The 27,627-nt window shown below is 43.2% G+C and overlaps 1 protein-coding gene across 3 annotated transcripts in view; it reads left to right on the top strand.

The window, feature by feature from the left end:
• NINL (ninein like) overlaps positions 1–27,627 on the top strand; it is a 425,470-nt gene that overhangs the window by 203,146 nt on the left and 194,697 nt on the right. For all 3 annotated transcript variants that reach the window (XM_078649025.1, XM_078649026.1, XM_078649027.1), the window contains exons 7-9: positions 16,785–16,937; positions 22,440–22,598; positions 26,354–26,490. In XM_078649025.1, coding sequence (XP_078505151.1) covers positions 16,785–16,937; positions 22,440–22,598; positions 26,354–26,490 — 449 coding nt within the window. The remainder of the gene's footprint in view (positions 1–16,784; positions 16,938–22,439; positions 22,599–26,353; positions 26,491–27,627) is intronic.

Consider the following 27,627-nt stretch of genomic DNA (forward strand, 5'->3'; position numbering starts at 1 on the left):
ATTCTTTAGCTCACTCAGCCATCCCAGTTCAGACATGGCCATATGCAAATCAGTCTGACCCTGTGCCTCATGGTAACAGTCCAACCCGAACTGCCAAGCCATGTCTTCCCTGGACCGGAAACAAGCATCCTGGGACCGGTTTCGGATTCATAATCCTCATCAGCCAGGCTATCTTGAATCCAGTGGCCAAGTGAGCAAGGGACTCACGTCTGAGCATACCCTGCCATACTTAGGGCGAACAAAACGATACAAAAGGGGGATGATGGACGGAGCGTTTGAGCAAATCAAACACTCACCCCCAGTCACAGTCAACTGATCTGGCTTTAATCCATCACCATTCTTTAGCTCACTCAGCCACTCCAGTTCAGACATGACCATATGCAAATCAGTCTGACCCTGTGCCTCATGGGAACAGTCCAGCCCGAACTGCCAAGCCATGTCTTTCCTGGACCGGGAACAAGCATCCTGGGACCGGTTTCGGATTCATAATCCTCATCAGCCAGGGTATCTTGAATCCAGTGGCCAAGTGAGCAAGGGACTCACGTCTGAGCATACCCTGCCAACTTAGGGCGAACATAGAAAAAACAAAGGTGATGATGGACGGAGCGTTGACATTACAAACACTCACCCCCAGTCAACTGATCTGGGTTTAATCCATCACCGTTCTTTAGCTCACTCAGCCACTCCAGTTCAGACATGACCATATGCAAATCAGTCTGACCCTGTGCCTCATGGGAACAGTCCAGCCCGAACTGCCAAGCCATGTCTTCCCTGGACCGGGAACAAGCATCCTGGGACCGGTTTCGGATTCATAATCCTCATCAGCCAGGCTATCTTGTATCCAGTGGCCAAGTGAGCAAGGGACTCACGTCTGAGCATACCCTGCCACACTTAGGGCGAACAAAGCGATACAAAAGGGGATGATGAACAGAGCGTTTGAGCAAATCAAACACTCACCCCCAGTCAACTGATCTGAGTTTAATCCATCACCATTCTTTAGCTCACTCAGCCATCCCAGTTCAGACATGGCCATATGCAAATCAGTCTGACCCTGTGCCTCATGGTAACAGTCCAACCCGAACTGCCAATCCATGTCTTCCCTGGACCGGAAACAAGCATCCTGGGACCGGTTTCGGATTCATAATCCTCATCAGCCAGGCTATCTTGAATCCAGTGGCCAAGTGAGCAAGGGACTCACGTCTGAGCATACCCTGCCATACTTAGGGCGAACAAAACGATACAAAAGGGGGATGATGGACGGAGCGTTTGAGCAAATCAAACACTCACCCCCAGTCACAGTCAACTGATCTGGCTTTAATCCATCACCATTCTTTAGCTCACTCAGCCACTCCAGTTCAGACATGACCATATGCAAATCAGTCTGACCCTGTGCCTCATGGGAACAGTCCAGCCCGAACTGCCAAGCCATGTCTTCCCTGGACCGGGAACAAGCATCCTGGGACCGGTTTCGGATTCATAATCCTCATCAGCCAGGCTATCTTGTATCCAGTGGCCAAGTGAGCAAGGGACTCACGTCTGAGCATACCCTGCCACACTTAGGGCGAACAAAGCGATACAAAAGGGGATGATGAACAGAGCGTTTGAGCAAATCAAACACTCACCCCCAGTCAACTGATCTGGGTTTAATCCATCACCATTCTTTAGCTCACTCAGCCACCCCAGTTCAGACATGGCCATATGCAAATCAGTCTGACCCTGTGCCTCATGGGAACAGTCCAGCCTGAACTGCCAAGCCATGTCTTCCCTGGACCGGAAACAAGCATCCACCAATGGACAGCTGCCTGGCTGGGCGCGAAGTGGGCTAAGACATTAAAAGATTGAGGAGGAGTCTCCAGAGTTAGGTTAAAAAGAAGCTGTGCATCATCTGCATACACGTAGAACTATATGCCAAGGGCACTGCATGTAGATGTTAAAGGCATGGACATAGCATAGCACCTTGTGGGATTCCCTATTTCAGATCATGTTGTGAAGATGATATTTGTGTTAAAACACCCCTTTGGGATCTGTTGGATAGAAAACAACTGAACCAGGTGAGTACCATGTCTTGACAGCTGCTGACCTGTAGATTCTACAAAAGGAGGTGATGGTTGACGGTGTGGATGGCAAAGATCAGTTTGAGCAGGATCAGGCCCCCCACGCCACTGCCATCAAACTCCACTCCAAGGTCATTCAGAGCTGACAGCACTGCGAGTTCTGTGCTCTTTCCAGAATAAAACCTATTTAGGCAGGCGCAAGAATATTATTGGTTTCTGCAGAGGTCTGAGCTTGAAAAAGCGTTACCTTTAATCAAGGAGTGCGTGAAATTGGAATGAAATTAGTACTATAGGATCAAGGTGTGGCCTTTTCAATAAAGGTGTGTCAATGGTACATTTCCAGGAATTGTAAATGGCCAGGAATTGTGGCTCCCACTTTTTCACTAATTGGGCAGGGCAAGGATCACCTGTGAATCGGAACAACATGAGATTGCCAATAATGTGATCATTTCCTGGGAAGAAAGGTTTGGAAGGGTAAGTGAATCTGAAGCTCCACCTCCTGCCTCACCTTTCATGTTTTTCTCTAACAATAGTGTTACATTAAGGGTAAAATCATTCATTCTTCCTAAAGTTGCCTCAAAATAATATATCTTCCATTTGTTTTTCTACCGCTTACTTCAAAATGGTGGGAAAATTACTTACATTGGACCCAAAAGGGGCGATCAGTCAATATATTCAGAGAACTATCTCTTTCCATATTGAGGGCAAACCTTCCATTGCCTATAATGCCAGTAAATTAACTAAAAGTTAGTGTGGCCAGATTATTTCTAGGTCGATATATTGCTATGAGCTAGCAAGTAAAACTCTTAAATAAATGAAGGCCCTCTGTGCAAGAGAGGTTGCAGCTACTTCAGCTCTGTTTAGTGGTTTCCTAGTTTCCCGGCTCAGACACTTGGTCGTCTGTGCATTCTTTCATGAAGCATTGTCGACTGGACATTGGCAGGAAAGAGTCAGCCTACTTCTATGGAGCTATTCTCCAGTACGTTCTGCTGCTGTTTCTTTCATATCGTCAATACAGTCCCTAGAAGGATGCTTTAGGAGCAGTTTCCATCCAATAACATTAGGTGGCATTATTTCTGATGATAGTCAGCTCCTGCAGATTCTTTATCACCCTGCACAACCCCTTTCGATGATATTTATTTCCTCATTTTTGGTTTGCTTGCTGCTAATGTTCTACCTGTGCGTCTAATGCACCTAAGCATTGATGGACTCCTGGAAATCAGGACATAACTGATCAGCAAGAAGAGCCCCTTATACATGTTAGTCTGATCTCATTTCCAAACGCAACATGGCTCTTTGTATGAGGTTGTCTAGGGACACCTATTTTCCTATGAAAGTACATTGTTTCCAGCTCAATCAATCAGGGAATTGAAAACACGCTACTCACCCGTGAGGGTCTCAAGGTGCTGGGGAGGTGTCCGCCGTTCCGTTCATTCAAAGTGCCAGGTCTTGAGAGCCTTCTGAAGAACCGGGTCTTAGAACCCAGCGGCGCCAGGGACAAGCCCAAAGTCTTCGGGTTCTCCTGTCTTGGCAAACAGAGACACGGACTACTTCTAGGTGGCGTCAGAGATCAAATTTATTAGCTGCAGCTAGTAACAGTAATCTCAGCAATACAACACGGTGTACAACTCAAGAAACTGTTCAATTTTCATAGAGCAAAACATCATTATTTATACACCATATTCTCATTATAAATGCACATCCACTGCTCAAAATTCTGACCAATAGGACACATTTTCTAACTGAGTATCACATTAACAAAAACCCAATTTACAGTAATCCAACCCAAAAGTTAATTATTAGAAATGTCCCAAATTCAATTTCCACAAGCCGGACAAACCCATAATTGAAAGCACTACCCATGTAATGAAAAGTCGTAAGGAAAGAAACAATTCAGATGCTGATTAGGATAAGATATGTGCAAGGAAACTAAAAGTTAACGAGGTCCTGAACATTGATTGGCAATCTCAGACAAGAATCAAACCAAGGGAAATTGGCTTCGTGAAGGGTCAGTTTCAGGTGAAGAGGTCAGCGTCCTGCAGTTACGTAGGCAATGACCTAAACTCACGTCAATCTGAATCCAGGTCTATATCTATTCTCATCAGGTCATCAAGATGTTGCTGTAACATCATCTTATTATCCTTAGCTTCTCTCGGGACTGGTCTTCTCACACAGATTGTAGCACAAAGACTGCAAATGGCGGGACCACACTGGATGCATAAGCAACACGAGAAAAAGATTGCTAGAGCCATACCAAGGAACATCAGAATCTTCCATCCCCATTTGGACAGCAGTTCCCAAAACCATCCCATCAATGACTAGTTCCCTTCGTCTACATGTATAGACTCAGCGGACTTATGTAACCTCAAGATGGCTTGGTACACTGTCGGGGCGTTATCTGGTATGAAAACGCAGCAACTAGACCCGATCAATTTACATACTCCACCTCTATCTGCAAGTATAATGTCTAAAGCAAAGCGGTTCTGTAATGTCATAAGGCGATCCGCTTGAAGCTCAGCTGTAATATTGCTAAGGGCACCTGCAGTCTCATTTATAGTGGCCTCGACCACTCTCGTAAGCTGACGAATTGTCCTACCATTAGCCATAGGATCCCAAAAGGGCAGGAAACCCTTAAAGAAGTCTCCAACTTCTTGTGCGGCAGTGTCTTTCGCATCGATAACACCTCTATCATATCTTGTCTTATGGTAGTTGAAAGCAGCTGTGTATGTAGGGGGAAGCAAAAATGCCACATAACATGTGCCTGAAAAACAGAAGGCAACCATGTATATGCTCTATCATAACAAACAAAATACGTGCCTTTAGCTGGCACGAACGGTGAAGATTTCTGGGATGTATAGACATAGGTGTGAACACACACACTCTTACCAAGCTGAGCTCTCGGATTCTGACCATTACCTTGCAGACAAAAATGACCTCGGTGGGGTACAATCCAAATCGGGGGAGACCTTTTTCGTCTCTCCTTCTCAGTCAAACTAATGCTATATTCAGTCTTGTTCCAACCAATATATGCTCGATACCTCATCTTTAGGGATAGCATTATATGCATCAATATCTCTGACCATATCTACTATTCCCTGTATCAAGGCATTATTATTCGCATTATCTTTGACGGAACGTACAGGAGATGCTTCATTCGCATAGATAAACATTGACTGGAGTGCCCATACTGACCCATTAGGCGAAAAAGGCAAAACCAAATATGGCATTCCCTTATCAGTCGTATGCGGCATAAGACCACACACCCAACAATTTGTGGTATTTACAACTAGCTGATGCTGATGTAACATCTGTATAAACGAATTGTTCACAAATTCTAATCTTCGTGTCTGTTCATGTTCAGGCAACATATGAAACTCCTGTGGGCAAACAGTAGGAAAAGAAAGAGTAGGTTGGGAGGTAGATGCAAGTGTCTGTTGTGATGCATAGAAAATCCAACCCACACAAACCAACGTAATGTTCAAAAGCATAAGAAAACACATTATTAAAAAACATTTGCTACAAAACCAATATACACATTTGCACTCTGAAATCAACTCTTTTAACATCCTTGTCGGACTCAAAAGACTTCATCCTCTAACGTGCTGCTCACGGCAATTTTCCTTCTTCACTTAAGTGTGCGTCAAGATCGTACTAACGACCCTAAACCACAGACCTTGTGTCAATATGCGGCTCACCCCTTAAGAACTTATACCGTGACCCTGCAGCTGAGTCCGGATGGTGACTCGAAAAAGAAAAAGTAAAAAAAAATCTCTTGATCTGACAAGGTGTAATTCACTACATAAAAAATTTAGATTTGTATGTCCATTTCAAACGTCCTTTTTCGATCTCAGATTGTAGCGCTCTTTGCCAGGCACAGTCTGATCCTTAAAGAAGAGTTCCGGATTCGTCGTGTCGAGTCTCAGAGACGGAGGCACAGCAGCTTGCAGAACATCATCATCCTCGCGTTCCGACTGAGTCCATGTCAAATGAGCATCACTAAAAGGCACGAATCTAGGGACTTTCTCACAATCTGTGTCAGCTATACCATCCCTCACCCACTGATCATACGGTAAGGGCAAAGGAACTTTCTTAGTATGGGTGGCATGCACCCAATTCTTTTTACCAGCTACTCTAACAGCAGTCCGAGTCACAAGTAGAACTAAGTGCGGACCAGTCCACCTCGGCTCCAAATTCTTCGATCGCTGGAAATTCTTTAGCAGAACATAGTGACCGGGTTGGATCTTGTGACCTGGATCCGCAGACGCTGCCGGTAAACTGTCATAGACCTGTTGGTGGAGAACGCGTAATTTAGCAGTCAAGCCATGTAAGTAATCCACCAACATAGGGTACTCAATGTCGCTGTATTTTTTGGGACGAGGCACACCCCAAACATTCGCTGGACGACCAAAAACTATTTCGTATGGGCTAAGTCCCACACGAGAATGCACTGTCGTCCTTGTTGACAAAAGAGCCAACGGCAAGGCATCCGGCCATGTAAGGCTAGTGCTCGCTTGTACCTTAGCGAGGTTCAGCTTTAATGTGCCGTTATAGCATTCGACAAGACCTGCTGACTAGGGGTGATTCGCAGCGTGGAACTTCTGCCTGATACCTAAACCAACGCATACTTTCTTCATGATTTGACCCACGAATTCACTCCCATTGTCCGACCATACAATTCTCGGCAAACCAAATCTGGGGAAATACTCTGAGCAAAACCTTAGCTGTAGACAAGGCAGTATTATCCTTTGGGGGGTAAGCCTCTATCCATCTGGAAAAGGCGCAAACAACCACAAGGACATACTTCAGATTATTGCATCTCTCCATGTAAATGTAATCTAGCTGTATCACTTCAAACGGATACGTTGGAGGAACAAAATGACCAGCTGGAGTTGGAGTTCCCTTGCCAGGATTATACTTCAGACAAATCATACAATGCTTCACAACATTCTCAGCACATTTAGGAATTCCAGCATTCTGCCATACTGAAGCCAACAACTTGCATATTCCCTTCGAACTAATGTGAGCCATTCCATGAGCCATAGTAACCTCTGGGAGCACATACGCATCAGGCAACAACCATCGATGGTGCTCCGACAACTCAACCCAACAACCTGTTGAATCCAACATACCCGTACTCTCTCTCCACGTACTCACTTCTTTCTCTGTAGCTTCAGCCTGAATCATCTTCACACTTTCTATTGTGTCTTCACACATTCCACTTTCCATTACCCATCTTGCAGGACCTGCCACATACATACGGCTCATCATGTCTCTCGCCGTTTCCTTCGCAACTTCATCCGCAAACGCATTCCCTCGACCTACGTCGTCCACAACTTTCTTATGCGCACTACACTTCACAATTGCAATCTGCTTTGGGAGAGCAAGAGATTCCAAATGTTCATTTACTAACTGCCCATGCTGAATTTTTGTGCCATGGGAAGTAAGGAATCCTCTTTCTCTCCACAAACGTCCAAAACTATGGGCAACACCAAACCATACTGGCTATCAGTATAAACATTCACTCGCTTTCCCTCTGACAATACACACGCTCGTGTCAATGCAATCAACTCTGCTGCTTGCGCAGAATTCTGTGCTATGCGTGCTGTCTCAACAATTGTATGTAAAGTTGTGACGGCATATGCTGCAGTCGTTTCACCATTCGGAAGCTTAAAACACGAACCATCTACCCATAAGGTACCATCAACATTCTCAAAAGGAGTATCCTTCAGATCAACTCTAGCTTTCGTTTCTTCCTCTGTACGAAGAAAACAATCATGCTGTTCTTGAGCATCTGACTCTACAGAAATCGGCAGCAACGTAGCTGGATTCAATACATTACATCTTTTAATGTGAACATGGCTAGCCAAAAGAGTCAACTCATAACCTGACAGACGTGCACTAGTAAGGTGCTGAGTCTTGGTCCTGTTCAATAAGGTATCCACTGCATGTGGGACCATCACAATCAACGTATTATCCAATACCAAACCAGCAGACAGTCTGATAGAAATAGCCGCTGCCGCTGTAGCTCTCAAACAACTCGGTAACGCCTTAGCAACTGGGTCTAACGTAGCTGAAAAATACGCACATGGACGCTGCTTATCTCCGAACTGTTGAGTCAACACTGACAATGCACAACCTTCTCTCTCGTGAACATACAACGTGAAAGGTTTACTGTTGTCCGGAGTACCCAATACCGGAGCCGAACACAATGCATCACGTAGTTCAGAAAAACTTTTCTGATACTCATCAGACCAAGGGAGAGGATGCGGAGTATCTTTAAGAGTCAGCGCCAACAGAGGTTTCGCTAGCAGGGAAAAATTAGGGATCCATTGTCTATAATACGAGGTGATACCTAAGAAAGCACCCACTTCTCTCTGTGTGGATGGCACACTCATTTGCGCAATCGTTTGAATTCGTTCTGGGGTCAACCTTCTTCCCTCCTTCGACAAGGGATGACCTAAGTAGGTTACTTCTTGGCGGCAATATTACAACTTTGAAGGTGACACTTTATGATGAAGGTCAGACAAATACCGCAACAGAGAAAGAGTAGCCTCTTTACAAATCTTTTCGTCATCAGCGGCAACCAACAGATCATCAACGTACTGGATAAGAGTAGCACCAGTAGGCAACACAAAGCTATCAAGCTGAGTTTTCAACGCCTGACTATAGATGGAGGGACTTTCACAATAACCTTGGGGAGCTCTCTTAAAGCGGAAGCTTCGTCCTCCTAATGAGAAGCCAAAAATATCTCTACTCTCCTCAGCAATTGGAATGCTAAAGAAAGCATTCTTCAAGTCGATAACAGAAAACCAGGCTGCCGAAGCAGGAATCAGAGTCAACAAAGCAATGATGTCAGGGACAACAGGAAACTGTGGCACCACAATCTTGTTGACCTCTCGAAGGTCAATCACAAACCGGTACACAGGTGGCTGAGAAGCATCAGTACGCTTAAGGACAGACAAAACAGGACTGTTACACACATTACCTCTCGTTTCTTCAACTACACCCTTCTCAACCAAATCATAGACGATCGCTAGAAGAGCTCTCTCGCCATCGCTAGAGGTTTTATATTGGGGAAAAGAGGTAGCCTAGCATTCGATTTGAGGGTGACAACATAAGGTGGAATCTGCAAAAGACCAACATCATTAGGACCTGTAGCCCAAAGTGTATCAGGAAGAGAACGCCATTCCAGTGGAAGACTATCTTTAGACACATACATCGGAGAAATCACTTTCTTACCTAGGGTAAGATGTACTCCCGAAGGAGAACAATGTAATGTTGCATACAATCTTTTCAGCAAGTCCAAACCCAACTAATTCTCATTACAACCAGTCGTCAAAATAAGAGGAGCTTCCAATTTACAAGGGCCAATAGAAAGGGGCAAAGGATTAGAAATCGGGTTACAAACTGGGGCGCCTGAAAATCCTACAGAAACATTGGTCAAGCCAGACAAAGGTGCGTCAGGAAGTTTAGAGTGCATATTAGAACTCTTTGTCGCACCAGTATCCAAAAGAAAAGGTTCTGTCACACCTGATGTAATCACTTCAACATAAGGTCCACTCTGATCTACTGGAACTGACACTACTCCCTCTCTTTGCCCATGGCTGTCCTAACTATCATTATAACCAGCGCTCTCACTATCGACATAATAATCATCAACATAGTACTGTGCAGACTGACCACTCGGAACATTCTGTCTGTCAAAATAATTAGCAGAATTCTGAAGGGAAGAGGAACGCTCATTCTGGGGTAACACACCACGTCCCCTACCCCTAGGAGCTTGCTGGAAACCACCACGACCTCTCTGACCAGATACGCCATTCGCACGCTGTAACAAAGCTGGGCAACTATTCTTGAAATGACCTTCCTCTCTGCAATAAGCACACTGATTAGGACCAGGAAAGAATCGCGGAGCATAAGGCTCAGGTTTCTGTAACAATCTCTGAAACTGTGGGGGTTGCTGAAACTGAGGCTGATTCTGACGAGGCGGATAAGTTTGCTGCAAAAGAACCTTCGTCTTTAAATCTTTAGTTTTCTTTTCTGCTTTATCCTTCTCATCTTTATGCCTATTCTCATAATATTGTGCAGTAGCCACTATCTGGGCCGACGAAGAAACAGCCCATGAACTCTCAGAGTCCTTTAACTTATTAGAAAGTTCGGGAAGCAAATTAAAGACAAATTTGTCCACGAACAACCTTTGACCACCTTCCGTACTCATGTCCTGACCACTATGCGATAAACGTTTCTTCAAACCTCGTGAAGAAATCGGACACACTCTCGTCTTTCTTCTGTTTGCATGCTGCTAACTTGTCCCAATTCACTCGTAAAGCAGGCATCATAGTTTTCATTAGATTAATAATCCTACCAGGTAATTCTGCAACTAAGGGCTCAGGTTTGGCACCTCCAACCTGTCGACCATCTGCAGCAACAATATTAGCCCACGTATCACCTAATTCTGCCGCATGATTTTCATGACGAATCTTCGCCCACAAAGGTTGAGGAACTACATTACCCATTAACATGTCTATGTCAGCTAAATTCATAATACACGCTTCAACTGTCTGGGACAACTCCTTGTAATAACCAGCAGGATTCTTACGAGGGTCAGGTAAGGTCTGCTTAAGAGCTAAGACCTCTGCTCTCTTCCAAGGGACATGTACCCACACTCGCTGAAAATGGGCTTCTGCAGCCTGAATACCCAAATTAACATTAGCAGCAACTGCCTCTCTCCATACAGGGGGTACTTCTCTCATAGGATACTGCTTCACTTTCCTCCTAACAGAAGGATCAGGTTCGTACAATGGCTGAGACGGGAGTCTAGTTCTGAAGGCAAGTATCGTCTCTACAGCATCAGTAACATCAGATTCCACTATCGTCCCTTTAGCAAATTCTGACTGAACATCAAGCACTTCCTGCGGAATCGGACCCAACTCATTATCTTCCCATTCCTGCCGCAGAAAAGCACACATTACATCAAAAACATACCTTTGCGTAGGCGGCTCCCGCTGAAAGAACACATCCATAACTGCTGGCAAATTATACATGGAAGCATTTAAAATCCATCTACGAGCCAACTGATCCAACACTGCTCGCCCTTCGGAACTAGGAAGCTGACTACGTCTCTGCTTACGTTCCGAAACAGGGGTCATACTCAGTGGCCCAAACAATGGAGACAACAGATTAGCAACAGTCTCAGTCATTCGTTTTCGAGCAGTAGGAGAAGAAGCAGACATAAGAACAGGGGAATAAGTATTTTGAGGCAAAAGAGGTGTAGGAACAAGAGCAGTAGGAGTCGAAGATGCAGAAGTAGGAGGCAAAGGAGTTTGAGGCAAAGTTGGTAGCAAAGCTTGCGACCCTAGAGTGGGTTGCGCAATAGGAGGCAAAACCATCTGTGGAGCACCGGGTGGCTGAACAACAGCAGGAGGTTGAACAACAAAGGGTGGAACAACCGGGTAATGGAGGCGCAGTAGCACCCTGCACATAAGGGGCTGGCAATCTCAGTAAATGAGACATCAAAGGTTCTTTTTCAAGGTCTTCAGTCACTTTCGGAAGAGAAGACGGCAAGGCCGGATAACATTTATCTATGGCCATGCAACGCTGTCTATTTAAATCTTCACACACTCGATCTTCCTCATCTGACTTAAACTGCCTAGCATCTTGTAGTACTGACATATTCTTATCTTGCCTATCTCTCTTCGCTTGCTTAATTTCTCGCTGTTTGGCTTCCTTTCGCCAAAGGCGTAAAGAGTCTAACATTGCCGGCCGGGCTTTCTTCTTAAATAGCGCAACTTCCAGGTTATCTAAAATATTTAATTCAAAACTACCATGTTGGGGCCATCGTAAAACACCATCTTTTTTAGTATAGCGGACCCATACTTCATTATAAGTAATAGGACCCACTCCGTGTTTTGAATAGAGCTCATAAGTCGGAGTTCCAACCGGAGGTATCGGACACGAATCCTCCAATCGGGAATCCCTGTTGCAACCACAACTAAACCATTTCCTAATTTTGCTAAGACCAGGCATCTTATAGCTCACTAATCTAGCTTCAAACTTCAAGGGGTTACCAACTATCGATACACTCGTAAATATACGAGCCCCTCTGCTTCGATTTTTGCAAAAAACAAATCAAAACCAAGAACCAAAACAAAGTCGTGGGAGCGACCCACTTATACTTAACCAAAATATCTGTCACGCCACCAGAAGACCATCTGTCGTCTCGCTCTACAAAGGATCAATCAAGGGTCCAAGACAGGGCGACAGTCAGGGCAGCAGTCCTTCGTAGCCGTTGGAAAGTGGGAAGCCTCGCAGAAAAGACCTTCGGTCCACGTCGACATGCAGGGGTCAATGAAGTGGCGGCCTTCCTCCAGAATTTCCTCACGTGGCTCCTCACGATCCTCGGGCTTGGACCGGTACCGCTGAAGTCAAGCCCCACGTTGGGCGCCAACTGAAGAACCGGGTCTTAGAACCCAGCGGCGCCAGGGACACGCCCAAAGTCTTCGGGTTCTCCTGTCTTGGCAAACAGAGACACGGAATAATTCTAGGTGGCGTCAGAGATCAAATTTATTAGCTTCAGCTAGTAACAGTAATCTCAGCAATACAACACGGTGTACAACTCAAGAAACTGTTCAATTTTCATAGAGCAACACATCATTATTTATACACCATATTCTCATTATAAATGCACACCCACTGCGCAAAATTCTGACCAATAGGACACATTTTCTAACTGAGTATCACATTAACAAAAACCCAATTTACAGTAACCCAACCCAAAAGTTAATTATTAGGAATATCTCAAATTCAATTTCCACAAGCCGGACAAACCCATAATTGAAAGCACTACCCATGTAATGAAAAGTCGTAAGGAAAGAAACAATTCAGATGCTGATTAGGATAAGATATGTGCAAGGAAACTAAAAGTTAACGAGGTCCTGAACATTGATTGGCAATCTCAGACAAGAATCAAACCAAGGGAAATTGGCTTAGTTAAGGGTCAGTTTCAGGCGAAGAGGTCAGCGTCCTGCAGTTCACTGATAAGTCAGAAAGGGCAAGTTAATATGTACATGGACAACGAAGCCCATGCAACTTTGTTCGTTCGTTTACTTCCAAGGCCTACGCGAGGGCAACACAAAATGGCGTTATGAACAACGCAAACAAAATGTAGTCCGGTCCCGAAAACCACGGAACCTCACTTCCTGAAGGTGTTCAGGGAAAGGGCGCGGCACGTCTGATGTCGATCGGGAGCTCTAGTTTGATACCTGGAAAGGTTCATGCAAGGAATCTGCAGGAGTGGATCTTCTGATCAGAAAGAACATTACAAAAGATTTGCAACTTGTTCTTTTGGGTCGGTCGTGATCCTTAAAGTCGTAGCTATGAATTAAAAATTAAGAGGACCTTATCCACCCCGTAAAGTTGCAAAAATATCTTCAGATCATTTCTGGTCAAGAATGATCCAATGAAGATAATCCAAAGTAGCTGTCGGATGAGTATGCTCTCTAGAATTTGGGACAAGTTCATATACAGTATAATCACATATTTCTGTGTGGACAAATATAAGTGTTCTTATGGCGATATCGGCTTTGAATTCATTGCCAATATCCAATTGCCTTATCTCTTTATGACCATTCCCATTGTTGTGCCGTAGGTACTGTGTCAAGAAGAACGTTTTGCTGAATTGTTAACGTGTATTGACTTGTTCGACCAGGACAATCCGTAGTTATGACTGCATTTACAATTTACTTTGTAGACTAAGTGTATAAGATGTGGTTGTTTTTGGTTCTCATTTCTTTTGTCTTTGAGCTTTTCTCATATTTTTGTTATTTGACGGAAACCAATTATAGTATTTACATAAACATTGCAAAGCCAACGGGTCTGGCTCAAAAATGTATTGCAAAAATGTCACACAAAGGAAAAACATAAGGCCGTCAAATTGTAAACAACATTCACTGATGTGGCCTTTTTACTAGTGCTTTTATCCTTTCTGTGGTGCCATGCATTTTATTATTATTATTTATGAAGGAGACTATAACAAATTACCAGCTGACCAAGCCCTCAAATCGCAGGCAGATAATAATGTTACAATGTCACCTATACAGTTTATAAAAAGGAGTAGGGTGAGAGCACACTGCCTCATCCCAGCACTCAATTTGCCCCTATTCATCATGGTACATGCTTTTCATGATAGGCTTAGTCCAGTAGAAGTCTATAATTTTCCCCCCTTGTTGGTTCCGCCTATGCTGTGTAACTCTAGACGTGTTTCTGGATTCATTCCTTCATCAGTAGACAGAAACAATTTGTTTTGGGTTGCTGGGAATGAAAGTATTCTCAGGTCTCTGTACCACTCGCTGGGTGCAGGTGCATCAACATAAGCTCGTCAGCTCTGTAGCTCAAGGGGGCCTTCTCAAACAAAAGTTCATAGAAAGAGGCAGAAAATAAATCACTGTCTAACTGGGCACCGGAAGTGCAGGCAAAATAAAAGGCTGCTATTTACATTAATATAGAAAATAACTAAAATAAACAAGCATTTGCAATGCAATCGGTCTCGCCTTTGGGACCTTATATGTATTTAGTTATGTAGCACATTAGCCTGGGTGCTGAAACATCTACTGTTCTTTAACATGGAGGGAAAGTAAGCAGCAAACTGCATGATGTGCCAGGTATGGGAACACATGGAGAGAAATATTGCCTCTCAGCGGGAAATGGTATAGTCTAAAGCTATGTTTTAATATAAAATCAGGGCCTTCGGTAGTCCTCTCACTGAAAATACAAGATTTGAAAACATTATTATTGTCTACAGGTGCTCATGGAAGACAATTTCTATGGACTGGAATCTAGAGAATGCTAAAGTGATTCTGGTATTTAACGGACCTCTGCTGGTTGTAACACACACCACTAGCCGTCAGTGCATGCTTCCACCAGGCACACACACTACCAGCCGCCAGTGCACGCTTCCACCAGGCACACACACCCCCAGCTGTCAGTGCATGCTTCCACCAGGCACACACACCACCAGCCGTCCGTGCACGCTTTCACCGGGCACACACACCACCAGCCATCAGTGCACGCTTCCACCAGGCACACACACCAGTAGACGTCAGTGCACGCTTCCACCAGGTACACACACCATCAGACTTCAGTGCACGCTATCCCCGGGCACACACACAACCAGCCGTCAGTGCACGCTTTCACCGGGCACACACACCTCCAGCCGTCAGTGCGCGCTTTCACTGGGCACACACACCACCAGCCAACAGTGCACGCTTCCAACGGGCACACACACCACCAGCCGTCAGTGCACGCTTCTACCGGGCACACACACCACCAGCCGTCAGTACACACTTTCACCAGGTACACACACTACCAGCCGTCGGTGCATGCTTCCACCAGGCACACACCACCAGCCGTCGGTGCACGTTTTCACCGGGCACACACACCACCAGCCGTCAATGCACACTTTCACCAGGCACACACACCACCAGCCATCAGTGCACGCTTCCACCAGGCACACACACCACCAGCCGTCAGTGCACACTTCCACCATGCACACACCACCAGCCGTCAGTGCACGCTTTCACCGGGCACACACACCACCAGCCGCCAGAGCAGCTTGCAGGCTCTTCTCAGAGTTTCATGGTAAATATGTGTTCGATGCCTGGGAGGGAGTTGGTCGAGTTTCCTTAAACCATGCTGAGTATGCAGGTGCAGTGCATGAACTCCTGTGTGAGTGAGTCATTCGGCCTGGGGCTCACTCACTCCACACTTGTAAATTGCGCGTGCATTAGGCTTTTTCTCATTTGCAAAGTTCGGCGCACAGCTAGGCAGCCCCCACACCCCCGGGAATGACTGCTTCCTACAACCAGAATGGAAACAGCATTCAGAGCAATGAAAACAAGTTCATTTGATGCAAAGAACTGTTAACAAAAACCATGTTCAGCTATTATAGATCTGGCAACTTAAACAAAACAGCAACAAAAAACAAACAAGCATTGGCAAAGCCAATAGGTCTCGCTTTTTGGACCCTATAAGTATTTAGTTATGCAGCAGAATATCCTTGGTGCAACAACACCAACTGTTGCATGGCTAAACACTTCTAAGGTCCCAAATGCGAGACCTATTGGCTATGCCAATGCTCGTTTTAAAGGTATTACTGCTAACACCCCCTCCGGAGCCCCCTGCGACCTCCCCGCGCTCCCCCTCATGCGCCCCCCCTCCCGCGTTCCTCCACCTGTCCACCAGCCTTTGTTTGTGGCAGCCGCCACTCCTCAAAAGCCAGGCGAAGGATATTTGTTTGTAGGTTTAAGCTGAGATTCTGATTCACAGACCTGTAGAAATACATGCCTTCAGATGAGAAATGAACAATCTTTAAGAATGATGCATTGTTCTTAAAGCTAATTGTAGTGTTTGGTTGGTAGAGTTCACTGTGGCAGGTGGGGCGAAGATTCAAAATGAAGTGAGCACCAACAAACGCATATGTTTGCGATTATTCATTAACATTTTATTCGTTCTTTCTTGTATTGGAACTGTAAGGCTACTTCAGAGAAGGAAAGGTCGGGTAACTGATTTTCTAGGCTGGTAAAGGATTTTGTGGAAAACCTCCAGTTTCATGAAGGTTCGGGAGGAGGTTTATTCACGCCAATACTCAGTTTTCCTGTTTTCAAAACAATTCAACTTAATCGAGATAACTTAATTGCTCACATTTTTTTGCTTTTCTGTTTTTTTATGACGCAGGAAATTGAAGATCTTTTCCACACACTGGATCAAGATGGTGACGGCAGAGTGAGTTTTAAAGAATTCCAGCTGGGTTTGTTCAGCCATGGTCCTATGTCTCTGCCCATCTCTTCAACACCATTCAAACAGAAGAGAAAATCGTCCCTTTGCCAGGTAAAAAAGTATGTTCGTTTTAGGTTAAAAATGCCAGGCAATGCTCAGAAACGATAGGAGAGCATTGGGGTTTGTTTTCCAGCAGTTTGTGCAGCCGCTTGTTACATTTGTCAACTTGAATTCGTTTTATGAAGTTAAAAAAAAATGCTCACAATGTGCACTGCTGCCACATTAGGGCGCAGCGCCATCCAGTGGATGGTAACAGAAAATATAGCTGCTGCATTTCAGGAAATTACAGGCATATATGTTCACTGAAAAAAACCAATGGTTAAAATAAGGTTATAGTTAGATAAATGTCAGTGACAACATTTAGGGTATGAATTAAAAATACATAAATTCACCGCTAACTATTACTTGTGCACCCGCCATGCACTGCTTATGACCTCATATATTACAAAGACAACCCTTTAGCCACGAAAAAGTGAGGGGCTACAGTGTTGTTGTGTCTGTTGCCAAAGTGGTAACAGCTGCGGTTAATTCAGATTCAGATATTGTTTTTTTTGACTGTTGATCTTTCAAAAATACTACTGTTATAAACATTCCCTAAGTGAATCATATATATATATATATATATATATATATATATATATATATATATATATATATATGCTATACAGACATCTTGATAATCATTAGAGCGAAAAAAAGCTTTGAAAATAAATTAATGTATTTCAATAAAATATTTCTTTTTTTTATGCCCTTAAAAATCGCCCATTGCACTGGTCACATCTAAAAACCACATCTGTTTTAAAAACATTTTTTAGCTGCCTTCTGTGCTCTAACTTCAAATGTAACTGTTTTTCAAAATGAACGTCTAGGGATAAAGGAAACCTATTTAACTAAATTTGCGTATTACTACATTTCCCTCCAATGATACACCAGCAGTTTCCATTATTTTGATGTAATATTCTTGCTGTTTTGGATACAGCAGGAAGAGGTTTACCACATATGACATTTCAAAATTTCTCGTCTCATCCTTTTGTTGTTTAAATAAGAGATGTAACTAACTATGAAGATAGTGCTACTTGGTGTGATGGATAATCTTGGGGGTTTTCAAGGTGATGGGGCTTTAGTGGGACTGGCGACTCTGGTGGCTAAGCGAGAAATAGCGCAATCCTGAAAACATCCTGAGCCGCCGAAGCTGAAACAGTGGCTCGCTGGTATGGATTCGTGTGTCAAGCAGGAGGAACTGATCTACATCTCCTGCGGTTGCCCTATAAAATCCTTGATAAATGGTGGGAGTTGTACGGATTATCTGTAATTATGAATGATGCGTCTTCTAATGGCAACTGAAGTGTGGAGGGTGGGTGGGGGAAGGAAGGGGACGGAGACTGAGATTGTACACATGGGGCCGTTTTATAGAAGTGCCCCGGGGGAGCAACGGGCGTTTGTGCCCACTTTGAGTGCCCCTGGGGAACTTTGGTATTACAGATGGGGACGCAGACGCTTCTGTAATACTGAAAGCACTGGCACACATTGAGCATCAGCACTTTCTCAAGAGGACGTTTCCTAATTTACATGGGAGGCATGGCCTCATGCAAATGAGGAAATACCTTTGCCTCTGTGCCATGTTACAGGCGCAGAGGCAAAGAAGTTCTCAGGTGGCGCACTGTCAGTGCGCCCCCTGATTGCAGCCCTTTGGCGGGGGAAAGGGGCTACCATGGACCCCCCAGACTTCCCCTTGCAGGCGGGTGCTGTCATTCACTGCACCTGCCTGCAAGGGGTTCTCTAATCCCCTTGAAAAGTGCAGGTGGGTTGCCGCCTGCACTGTGAATACACAGAGCAGCTTTTAATCAGCATCTCCATTTTTCACATGAATTGCGGCTGCCCTGGGGGCAGCTCATTCACCATATTGCAGCGCTTTTTCCTGGATTGCCCTGGGCATATCTTTTGAAAGGTGCGCCCAGCGCAATCCAGAAAAATGCACTGTATCCAGAATATGGCACATGGAGCCCTTATTTTGCTCAATTTCTACTGCAGGATATTATTCCTTCTTTGTAACTTTATTTAAAAAAAATTACATTTGTTTATCAAAAAAGGACAGTAGGGAAATGCTTCACCCATCTCCCAAGAACACTAAACGGGATTGATGAATTCTTTGGGTTCAGGTAGGTCATGTCACTTTTTTTAGATTCCTCAACAACCAGTGCTCAAAGATCGTATTTGGACAGGTGTTACATTCTTGGATGTCTGACAAAAATATATGCTCTCTTTTCTAATTTGTTTCCTTATATTCTGAGTCAATTTGAATGATGGCTCCCTATTTTCCATTTTTACGGATTTTTACAGATGAATACAGACAGAAAACAATATGTGCTCTGAATGCATTTACTTTTAAAAATGGATAAATACAGAAAATTGTGCTCTTTTTAAGTAACTCTCTGTGCTGTCTTTGATTAATTATAGGACAGCAGCTGAGAATATGGACAGCATGGGAAATTAATAAACAGGATCAAATTTCTTTAAATAATGGCATATGTCAACATACATTAATAGAATAATGTTAGTATTTACCAGTGGATATATTGGTGTGTAATATTTGACAGCTTAAATAGCTAACGCACCACAGACATCAAATTATGAGTGCTCGTCTAGCAGTTAAGTAAATATAGAAATTTAGTTTTTAAACTTCATTTATACGCAAAACACAAAATAAATATGGATAAATACATATAAAATAACCCAAACATAAATATGGATAAATACAGACAGAAATGTTGCAAAAATAAATACCATAAAACCGGGAGCCCTAATTTTAATTCAGTGTTTAAAATTTAATTGAACACATAATTGTCAATTTTTAATTAGGTGGAAACAAGAAGCTTGTTCAGATAACTGTTATGTCCGGAGCATGGCATTATAATACCAAGATGTTCTAAATAATTCTACCCTTATCACCGGACCAACAGGAATTAAGGCAGCATCCTTTTAATAGGTCCAAAGGTTTTTTTTGTTGTTCAAATAGGACATTTCTGCACAATAGAGAACCTAAGATTGGACCATCACTTTATATACCTTTTAAAATTGGTGTCAAAGAAGCTCCACTAGTCATTATTAAAATTCCTATGCCCTACTGTAAAGGAAAGAGCACGGTAATCTCTTGTTTTACCGAAGTATCCCATTTTCGATTTTTCTAGAAATACACGTCTCAGTACTTGCATATAGCCACTTCGTCCAGTTTCTCACTTTTTGCATAGCAATACATTTACCTGAAATTGGGTTGGTGTTAGAACCAAATGTGAAAGGTTTTGTTTTTTTCCCCTGTTTATTATTAAACCGTTAGCTTCACAGTATTTGGAAAACACACGTGATTTCCTATGCAAACTGATTACAACAGGAATGGGACATGGACACAGCCCATTTGCGCAGAAAAGTGTCTGGTCTTTAAAAGAACCTGGGGTAAATCAGCGAAGATTAAGACAAATAGGATGGGTGGCCAATAAACAACCTTGCATTGAACCATTATTTACCAGACTTTTTCTTGACAGGGAGACCAATAGGTTGATTTCTACCCTCACGCAGCTGGACCTATGCTATTCTCTCAAAATGGACAAGTCCTATAGGTGATTACAGTCAATTTATTCACAATAACCCTATATCCACAGGGACGAATGCTGCCTGGAAATAAAAAAACAGCAAAATGAATTCCCTCACTCTTCAGTCGACTTCTGGGCAGTCGTCCACTAGCTGACGCAGTGGTCCAACATGGAGTCGCCCTCTTTAAAACCACCCTGTTCCACTACAATTAGCTCATAATCTTCAATGCAGTTCTTTAAAACTGTGATTAGAGCAGTAATGTATACTTTTGCACCTACCTCAATTACACCAAAAAGCATTTAGTTTTTAGGAGCTAATATATCATCCTTGTAGACAGATGCAGTTGCTACTACCTTTCTCCCCAATCGTCCCCTCCTTCAAAATTAGTCCAGATCTGCCATTCTTATCCAGCGCGTTATCTCATGTCCTCAAACATCCATTTAGTGAAACATGCGTCCACTTGAGTAGCAGACATCCACTTCATGTCTTTAATGACTTGGATTTTACTGTTTATTGTCACCTTTGGCCAAGCCTATAAAGAGAACACGGTGATCAAGCATTTACTTTCTAGGCTGTGCCACATGGGGCGTGGCCTTCGGTGGTGGAGGTGTTTAGGCGGCTTGGCTACCTGTTGTTCCAGTGTAGGACATGTGCTCGATTATTAATTATGCCCTGGTCCATGGAATTAAATGGCAATGGAGGACTAAGTTATGCAGCAAGGTTGACTAAATTGTATGGCAAGAAACAACAAACTATGTGGCATAATATGCTACATCGATCATGGCACTATTATCTCACTCTGTTATTTCAATCCTCATTATTGTTGTCTGGTAAACTTTTAATCTTATTACAACCACTTTAACAACCTAATACAGCAAACCGCAACCAAGAGGTGTCCAGGTAACCTTTGCAAAGGGTCTACCACTGTGCTGCACCACATATGATGCGTATTTCAGTAACTATTGATCCCTCTGAGCTTCAAACAATTTTTTGTTGTTGTTGAAATCTGCAGATTATGCAGCACACAGCAGATTATGTGGCAGATGCGGTTAATCCCAAATTTTGTGAAAAAATCCATTGCTTTACGATTGCATAATACCAGTGGTTAGGATTTTGCCACAGCTTCTTCTTTTGTGTTTGCAGTTTGTGTTCTGCTTCAATTGTTTGATGCTGAATCTTGTCTGAAAAATTATTTGAAATCAATCAGTTCCCCTTGTCTTTCCCGTCTCCTATGTCTGTTGGTGTTGCTTTGGAGGGAATAATTAAACACTCACTTTAACATAGACTTCTAAAGTATTATGTTTCCATGTGTAGTACTTCACTGTATTCAGAGTTGAGGCACCCCTTCCACGCAATCTGCAGCAACCACTAGGCTTTCAAATGGCTCGGCACTATATTTGCATAAGAAAAAGAAGATGATGTTAACCATTAATGATTGATTGGTTGTGAAATTCCACCATTTATAACTTGCACCGTACTCTTCTAGCCCGAATTGACTTTGGCAAAATGTATTTTGTTTAACAAACTGTTGTAAGTGTAATGGCGCGTCATTGACATCAAGCTGCAGTTGAAGGTTTTTACTGCGATCTTTCATGGAGTATCAAAGCTGAAATATGTAAAAATGTGAATATGTAACCTGCTCCAACCTGCATCAGTTTGCATTGGTTCCCTCCTGCTGTTGAGAAGAGGGTTTTATGGTTTGCTAGAGAATATTGCTTGCATCAATCTGCCACATGCAAAGAATACATATCACATAGTCTTGTTTATTGTTGTTTATAAGATAGGTCTTGTCTATGTAGGTTGATGTCCTCAGCTGTCTTTGTTTGTCCCCATTGGTCTTTGGCATTGTCTCGCTGCAAAGAGTTGCACTGTGTGCTTGTGTTAGAACTGTTTCCAGGACTTTGTATAGCTTGAGTGGAACAATTCTCACAAGTTTGTTTTTATCTCTTTCTCTCCTTTTTTAAGGCTTTTGAAGAAAACGGTCGTACGCCGTCTCTGATGTCGAGCTGTGGTGGGTTACATCTCTTTTCCAGCATCGACGATGGCTCTGGCTTCGGGAACTTGGATCAGATTGTCACCATCTGGGAGCAAGAAGGGCTGGGCGACTGCAAGGAAATCTTGAAGGTTTGTACCAGTATTCACTGATTTTTGTTTTTGTAACCATTCTTAATTTATATTTATTAATAATATTGAGAAAGATAACAAAACAATTGCAATCCAACCAATGTCACCATGTATATTGACGTTTAAAAGTTCAGCAAGGACCAAGGAGAGGCGAGCAGTAGAAACAAGCATTCGCAATGCAGTCGTTCTCGCATTTGTTAAAGTTAGAGCTGTTGGCATTGAAAATGGGAATGTTTGTTAGTTTTGTGTTTTTAATTGCAGTGGGAATAATTATATTTGCATAGCGCTATTGCCATTGGTATAAAGAAGCAAAAGTAAAGAACATTGTTATTTTCAATGTCAACAGCTCTAATTTTAACAAATTCGAGACCTATTGCATTGCAAATGCTTGCTTTTAATACAGTAGGAGGTTCATTGGAGAAAAATATTGCAAGGCACTAGACTGCAAGCAGAGTTGCTAATAATCTACAGAATGAAGATTGTAATATAAACAGTGGACTAGAAGGTGAATGCAATAAGTGCAGAACAAAGCGTGTCATTGTAAGCGGTAAGGATGAGCAGTGAATTCCCCCATGATAAGTCAGCCTTAAAACATGTAGAGAAACTTTCCAGACCAAGGATTCTGGTAATGAGTTACTACATAGACTTTGATAATGAGGCCTTGTTTAGAAAATCTGTCGTTCAACATATATTTGGGTAATGTTGTTTTCTCAGGTAGTTGCATCCAAGTGAATTTAGCATTGCTGTGGAAATCCTGTAGAGAAATAAAATATGCAAAGCATTCAAAAATCTAAATGTTATTTGCCGTTGTCTTTGGTTGGCGCTTTAGTTCAAATATGGTGGATTTAAATGCCGATTCTTCACTTAGGATGCTCTAAGTTCAACTAAATATTGATGAATTCCGGTTCCACTTATTTTGATTTTCTGAACATCAACACACTTCCAAAGACCAATCCTTCTCTTAACAGGATTAGTATGGTAGCAAAATAGAAGAGCACTCTGTTATACCATTCTATCAACAAGTCCATGTTAGATCACTTGGATGGTGTCATCCAAGCAAGATGAAGGAAAAGCTAGGGCTAGAAATAACAGTGTGCTGGTGATGTACAAGGACAGCCATGAGCATACAGAAGGAAGCAAGCATGAAGGGAAGTACAGCAGTCAACCTAAATAAAGAATGAGAAGATGGCAATTGGAGATAAAAGGGCATAGCTCTGTCAGATACTGTGGACTCCCACTGTTTAGAAGAGTATATTGAGAGCTTTTTAGTGGTCTAAGGAAGCTCAGGGAGTCTGTGCTGATTACTCTTAAAACCTACTGAAAGAAAAGGCACAGAAGTGTGCATGTTGTGCCTTGGACATTGGGGTACAAAGAAGGAGAATGCACATAATACTAGGCCCTATACATCCAGGAAATTAACAGTGAATGACCCGTGAGAGGAAACGTGCTACATCACCAGCAAGCACTTGGGAATACATGCAAGTTATGACAAGGGAAGGTAAAAAAATGTCCAGATGGAATCCAGAAGCCATTATCTTCAGAGTGGAATAAAAGTAGTGGAGCTGAATTCGAGACAGTACAAGAACTAAATGCTTCACTTCTAAAAACATTCAAACTCAGTTGGGAGAAGTGCAGATCACCTCAAATGAGTGAGGATAGCAGGAGAAAGGTACAATAAAAACTGGGAACACAGGCAGATGAGTAGCAAATGATAGGGTCCTGGTCGCGAGGCTACAGAAGACTAGGAAGAGGACGGTACACCAATGTATAAGAGAGACAAAGAACACAAAGTAAACAAGCACGCTTCTATCAAAACAAGCCTCCATCAACGCAAGTGAAATGCAGAAGGTGGGGCAAATGTGAGACTGCAGAGAGGAGTAATACAAGTAACAAAAATGACTAAGAGGTTAAAGGAGGAGATTAAGGGAGAAGTACTATGGAGAGATGATGACTGTGAGGGTGACAGGCTGGTGGGTAAAGGGACCTGAAGCATAAGGAGCCCGATAAGAACAGAGAACAAAGACTCGAATCAGCCAGAACTAGTGTGAAAAGAGATGTACAGGGTTAGGAAACAAAACAAAGAGGGCCTTGTTCACAAAGGTAAACCTACACTTTTGGTACAAGTTTACTATTTTTTGCAATTCACAAACTACTAGTGTAGGTCTATGTGTATTATCTTTTAGACTGCAGAGACTGTCCTATTTTTTTATGTGCGGAGTTCTACACAGTCGTAAAGATACTACATATAAAACTATATTTGTAATTTGTGAATAGCAAAAGAAAGCAAGTATACACTAAAAAGTGTAAATTTAATTTTATGAATAAGGCCCAGAATAAGCAGGAAGTTGCTGAAGCGCAGTGTATGCTGTGCCCTAAACCAGTATACTCTACAGTGCAGGCTGCCTCTGCCTGCACTGGAGGAAGGAGGGCTAAGCAGGTAGTGCAGGAAGGAGGCAGTGTCTGTGCTGCAGCTCTTCTGGAGCTGCCTGGGGTGAGTGTCCTTAGCTACCTCCACAATTGCGACAGTGACACCCTTGGCGTGGACGTTGCCAGGGGCTGCCCACCATCCCCTTTCTGCGGCGCGGGCTCCTGCCATGCCCACTGTAAACATGCACACTCCGAAACCGTTAAAAAAAATTAAGCTTTTAAAAAAAAAATGACATTGTCTGTGCTGCATACACCCTGCTGAGGAAGGGGGGAAAGAAAAGCAGAGGAAGCATAGCAGTGAGGGAAAAAACCTAACGTGACTGTGGCCACACCGTAAAAAATACGGCATCTATAAAAGGTCACCGCGCTAAGCCATGCAAAAAGTGCAGGATCACAGAGGGAACAAGGACAAACAAGCAGCAATGGGTGGCTTATGTTGGGGGGGGGGGGGGGGGGAACATCACAGACGGGTGCCTAAACTGAACACTCCCCAACTGGAGCATAAAGCAAAGCAATTAAAAAACGAGTTCCCCCATTCAACACATGAGCAAAAACAGCGTAACAAAACATTACTTGGCCGGTGCTCCTCTCAACAAAAAAGGAAATGACATATCGCTGCCCAAACCAGTTACAAGGTAGCAAAAAAGTGCCACACTTCAGTGAGCCAATGGTTTGAGCAGGCGGGAGTTAAGTCCTATACTAAATACTAAGGTCTTGCTGACAGAGCATGCGCGCTGTCTAGGTCGACCCAAAAAAATGAATTGCCTAAAATGTGAAAGCAAGGGGTGGGCCACACAATTACACTTTAGAAATAGGTTGTTAGTGTGCCAGGGTGCCTTGCAAGATGAGCTCAAGCTGCAGAGTTTGGCAGACCAGCAAATAGAGATGTTATTAAAATGCATCAAAACGTTGCATTTCATTTTCCTGTGCCAAGCAACAATAATGTCTGTTGACCAACATGATGTGATCTCACACACCGCCAGTTTTAAATGTGGGAGTGACACCTAAGAACTTATTACTACAAGTTTACACCAGAACTCAATGAGTATCATTGAAGAAAATGAAGAGTGGCTGCCATTTTCTTTCAATTGAAAATGACATGAAATGATGCTGGAGAATGAAATGACATGGACATGAAATGATACGCTTTCCTGTAAATGCCTTTACGTTTACCCTATGGTATTGTGATATGTAAAGATACAAGTAGTAAACTGGAATTTGCATCAAGGTATTTAAGCTGATTATAAAGTTCTCTTTGCTTGCATGTTTCCATTTTTGAAATGTAACTGTATAGTCTAATGTACTTTTTTTAAATCAATATTTTACAGAGCCTCGATTTCAGTTTGGAGGAGCCAATAAACTTAGCAGACCTGGCCACAGCCTTGGACAAGGAAATGGCAGTGACCCAAAGCAGAGTTCATCAAGCCGGGCTGGCTTCATATCGGCAAGAACTGCAGCATCTACGGTAAGAGCTTCCCTTTTAGATTTTAGGCCCTTCGATGGCCACTCGCTGTTTGAATTTTATTATATCCAGAAATTTGTTGCTAATTTTTTCGTGCATGTCCTTAAGCTTCCCACCTACCCATTTTCAAATTAGCTCAGTAGAGAAAGATTGGACGCGGGCCTCAACTCATTACTGTCAGCGGAGAATGCTTACATGGGAAACAACACATCCCCTTGTGTGCAGAGAATAATATCCTTCACCTGGCAAATGAATTGTTGGCCCATTGCCTCATTATATTAACATATGGAGAGTACCATCTTGGGACAGGGTCAGGTGCATAGGTACCAGTGGTACGGTCGCTGCAATGCACCGAAGCCCAAAGGTATGAGTGGACCCAACCCCAACTGCCCCTTGAGCCCTGAGAGGGCACCTAAATAACCAAGTTGGAATTCCGAGGTGAACGAGCATTAAAGATGACTTTACATTATATTTTTGTCTTGTTACTGTTGCTGTGCATTCAAGGACAGAGGCCAAATGTAATTCTAGTCTTCAGACAAGTTTCAGCTTATTCTTTTAACATGGAAACTGGTGTTTACTTTTCTTTAGCTTACCGGAAAGTGTGATTTAGCCATTAGATTGGTATCCCTTTCTTGCTTCAGCCACAGGAAAGCTCAGATCATTTGACTGAAAGTGCTCAAGAGGAACTCGAGCTGAAACAGAGCCTAGCATCGGGCTTGAGACTTCGGTTGCTCACCCGCCTCTATACTTTGCCCTAATTTCAAATGCTGCTGCCAGTGTGATACCTGCTTTGTATGTGAGGATAAATAAATAGAGCACAGTTAGCAGAAAGACAGGGAGTCTTTAGCTTGCACTGCTGATGAAGATCTTGTAGCTGTCCTTCGTGTAAGGGGAACTGACACTGCTGCCAAATGCTGTGCAATGTGTGTGTTTGCACACAGGCTTGGACTGCTGCTGCACATGCTGTTCATGTTCATCGCGTGTGATCGAAGCTTCTGTTGTTTCTGACCATATTAGTGTGTGTTCTGTGTTTGTGAGGGAAGCGTGTACTCCTGATTGATTCTGTTTCTTTTGTGTGTAGAAATCTTGCTATGCTTGTGAGTCAAGCTTGCACTCATATGCCCCAGTGCTGCTGCTTGC

This window comes from Lissotriton helveticus, chromosome 6 (genome assembly GCF_964261635.1).
Source record: "Lissotriton helveticus chromosome 6, aLisHel1.1, whole genome shotgun sequence".
Taxonomy (NCBI): domain Eukaryota; kingdom Metazoa; phylum Chordata; class Amphibia; order Caudata; family Salamandridae; genus Lissotriton; species Lissotriton helveticus.